Source organism: Xenopus tropicalis, unplaced genomic scaffold (genome assembly GCF_000004195.4).
Source record: "Xenopus tropicalis strain Nigerian unplaced genomic scaffold, UCB_Xtro_10.0 Sca115, whole genome shotgun sequence".
Taxonomy (NCBI): Eukaryota; Metazoa; Chordata; class Amphibia; order Anura; family Pipidae; genus Xenopus; species Xenopus tropicalis.
This window is the reverse complement of record NW_022279461.1, coordinates 1-1,629: the sequence shown is the minus strand read 5'-3', so window position 1 is coordinate 1,629 and position 1,629 is coordinate 1. Positions and strand designations below refer to the sequence as shown.

The 1,629-nt window shown below is 54.0% G+C and overlaps 1 protein-coding gene across 1 annotated transcript; it reads right to left on the bottom strand.

Annotated features, from left to right (window-relative positions):
• Positions 1 to 201: 201 nt before the first annotated feature.
• On the bottom strand, positions 202 to 1,428 carry LOC101732313 (putative uncharacterized protein ENSP00000383309). Its single transcript, XM_004920853.2, has one exon. It carries the CDS (start codon positions 1,426 to 1,428, stop codon positions 202 to 204), a length of 1,227 nt encoding a protein of 408 aa, XP_004920910.2.
• Between the last annotated feature and the right edge of the window lie 201 nt (positions 1,429 to 1,629).

The following is a 1,629-nucleotide window of genomic DNA, read 5'->3' as shown; positions in this document are numbered from 1 at the left end:
CCCATCCGCTCCTGGGGGAACCACAGCCCAATACAAGCAAACGCCAGTGAGGGGATTAGCGCAGTGGGGATGGGGCTTATCTCATGCTGGAGATCAGGGGTAGGGGGATTCCCAGGGGGGCAGATGGAACAAACAGATGCTCGCAGGGGCCCAGAGAGAATGGAACCCATGGATCCTCTCTAACCCTGGTGCAGCGACGTGTTATGTCCACCCCCAGGGGCAGAGGTAGGTACTGCCAAAAGTGCCTGTGCCCAGGGGAAGGACAACAACAGTGACAGTAACACTGGCGCAGTAGTAACAGCGAGTAACACTGGCGCGGTAGTAACAGCGAGTAACACTGGCGCGGGAGTAACAGCGAGTAACACTGGCACGGGAGTAACAGCGACTAACACTGACGTAGGAGTAACAGCGAGTAACACTGGCGCGGGAGTAACAGCGAGTAACACTGGCACGGGAGTAACAGCGAGTAACACTGACGTAGGAGTAACAGCGAGTAACACTGACGTAGGAGTAACAGCGAGTAACACTGGAACAGGAGTAACAGCGAGTAACACTGGCACGGGAGTAACAGCGAGTAACACTGGCACGGGAGTAACAGCGAGTAACACTGACATGGGAGTAACAGCGAGTAACACTGACGTGGGAGTAACAGCGAGTAACACTGACGTAGGAGTAACAGCGAGTAACACTGGCACGGGAGTAACAGCGAGTAACACTGGCACGGGAGTAACAGCGAGTAACACTGGCACGGGAGTAACAGCGAGTAACACTGGCACGGGAGTAACAGCGAGTAACACTGACATGGGAGTAACAGCGAGTAACACTGACATGGGAGTAACAGCGAGTAACACTGGCGCGGGAGTAACAGCGAGTAACACTGGCATGGGAGTAACAGCGAGTAACACTGACATGGGAGTAACAGCGAGTAACACTGACGTAGGAGTAACAGCGAGTAACACTGGCGCGGTAGTAACAGCAAGTAACACTGATGTGGGAGTAACAGCAAGTAACACTGACGTAGGAGTAACAGCGAGTAACACTGGCGCAGTAGTAACAGCAAGTAACACTGACGTGGGAGTAACAGCGAGTAACACTGACATAGGAGTAACAGCGAGTAACACTGACATGGGAGTAACAGCGAGTAACACTGGCGCGGTAGTAACAGCAAGTAACACTGACGTGGGAGTAACAGCGAGTAACACTGGCGCGGTAGTAACAGCAAGTAACACTGGCGCGGTAGTAACAGCAAGTAACACTGACGTGGGAGTAACAGCAAGTAACACTGGTGCGGTAGTAACAGCGAGTAACACTGACGTGGGAGTAACAGCGAGTAGCAGTGACGTGGGAGTAACAGCGAGTAACACTGACGTGGGAGTAACAGCGAGTAGCAGTGACGTGGGAGTAACAGCGAGTAACAGCATGTGGCATACTTTGCCTGCCCTACCCTGCCTGTGTGTGCCATACTCTGCCTGCCCTATGCTGCCTGTGTGTGCCATACTCTGCCTGCCCTATGCTGCCTGTGTGTGCCATACTCTGCCTGCCCTACCCTGCCTGTGTGTGCCATACTCTGCCTGCCCTACCCTGCCTGTGTGTGCCATACTCTGCCTGCCCTACCCTGCCTGTGTGTGC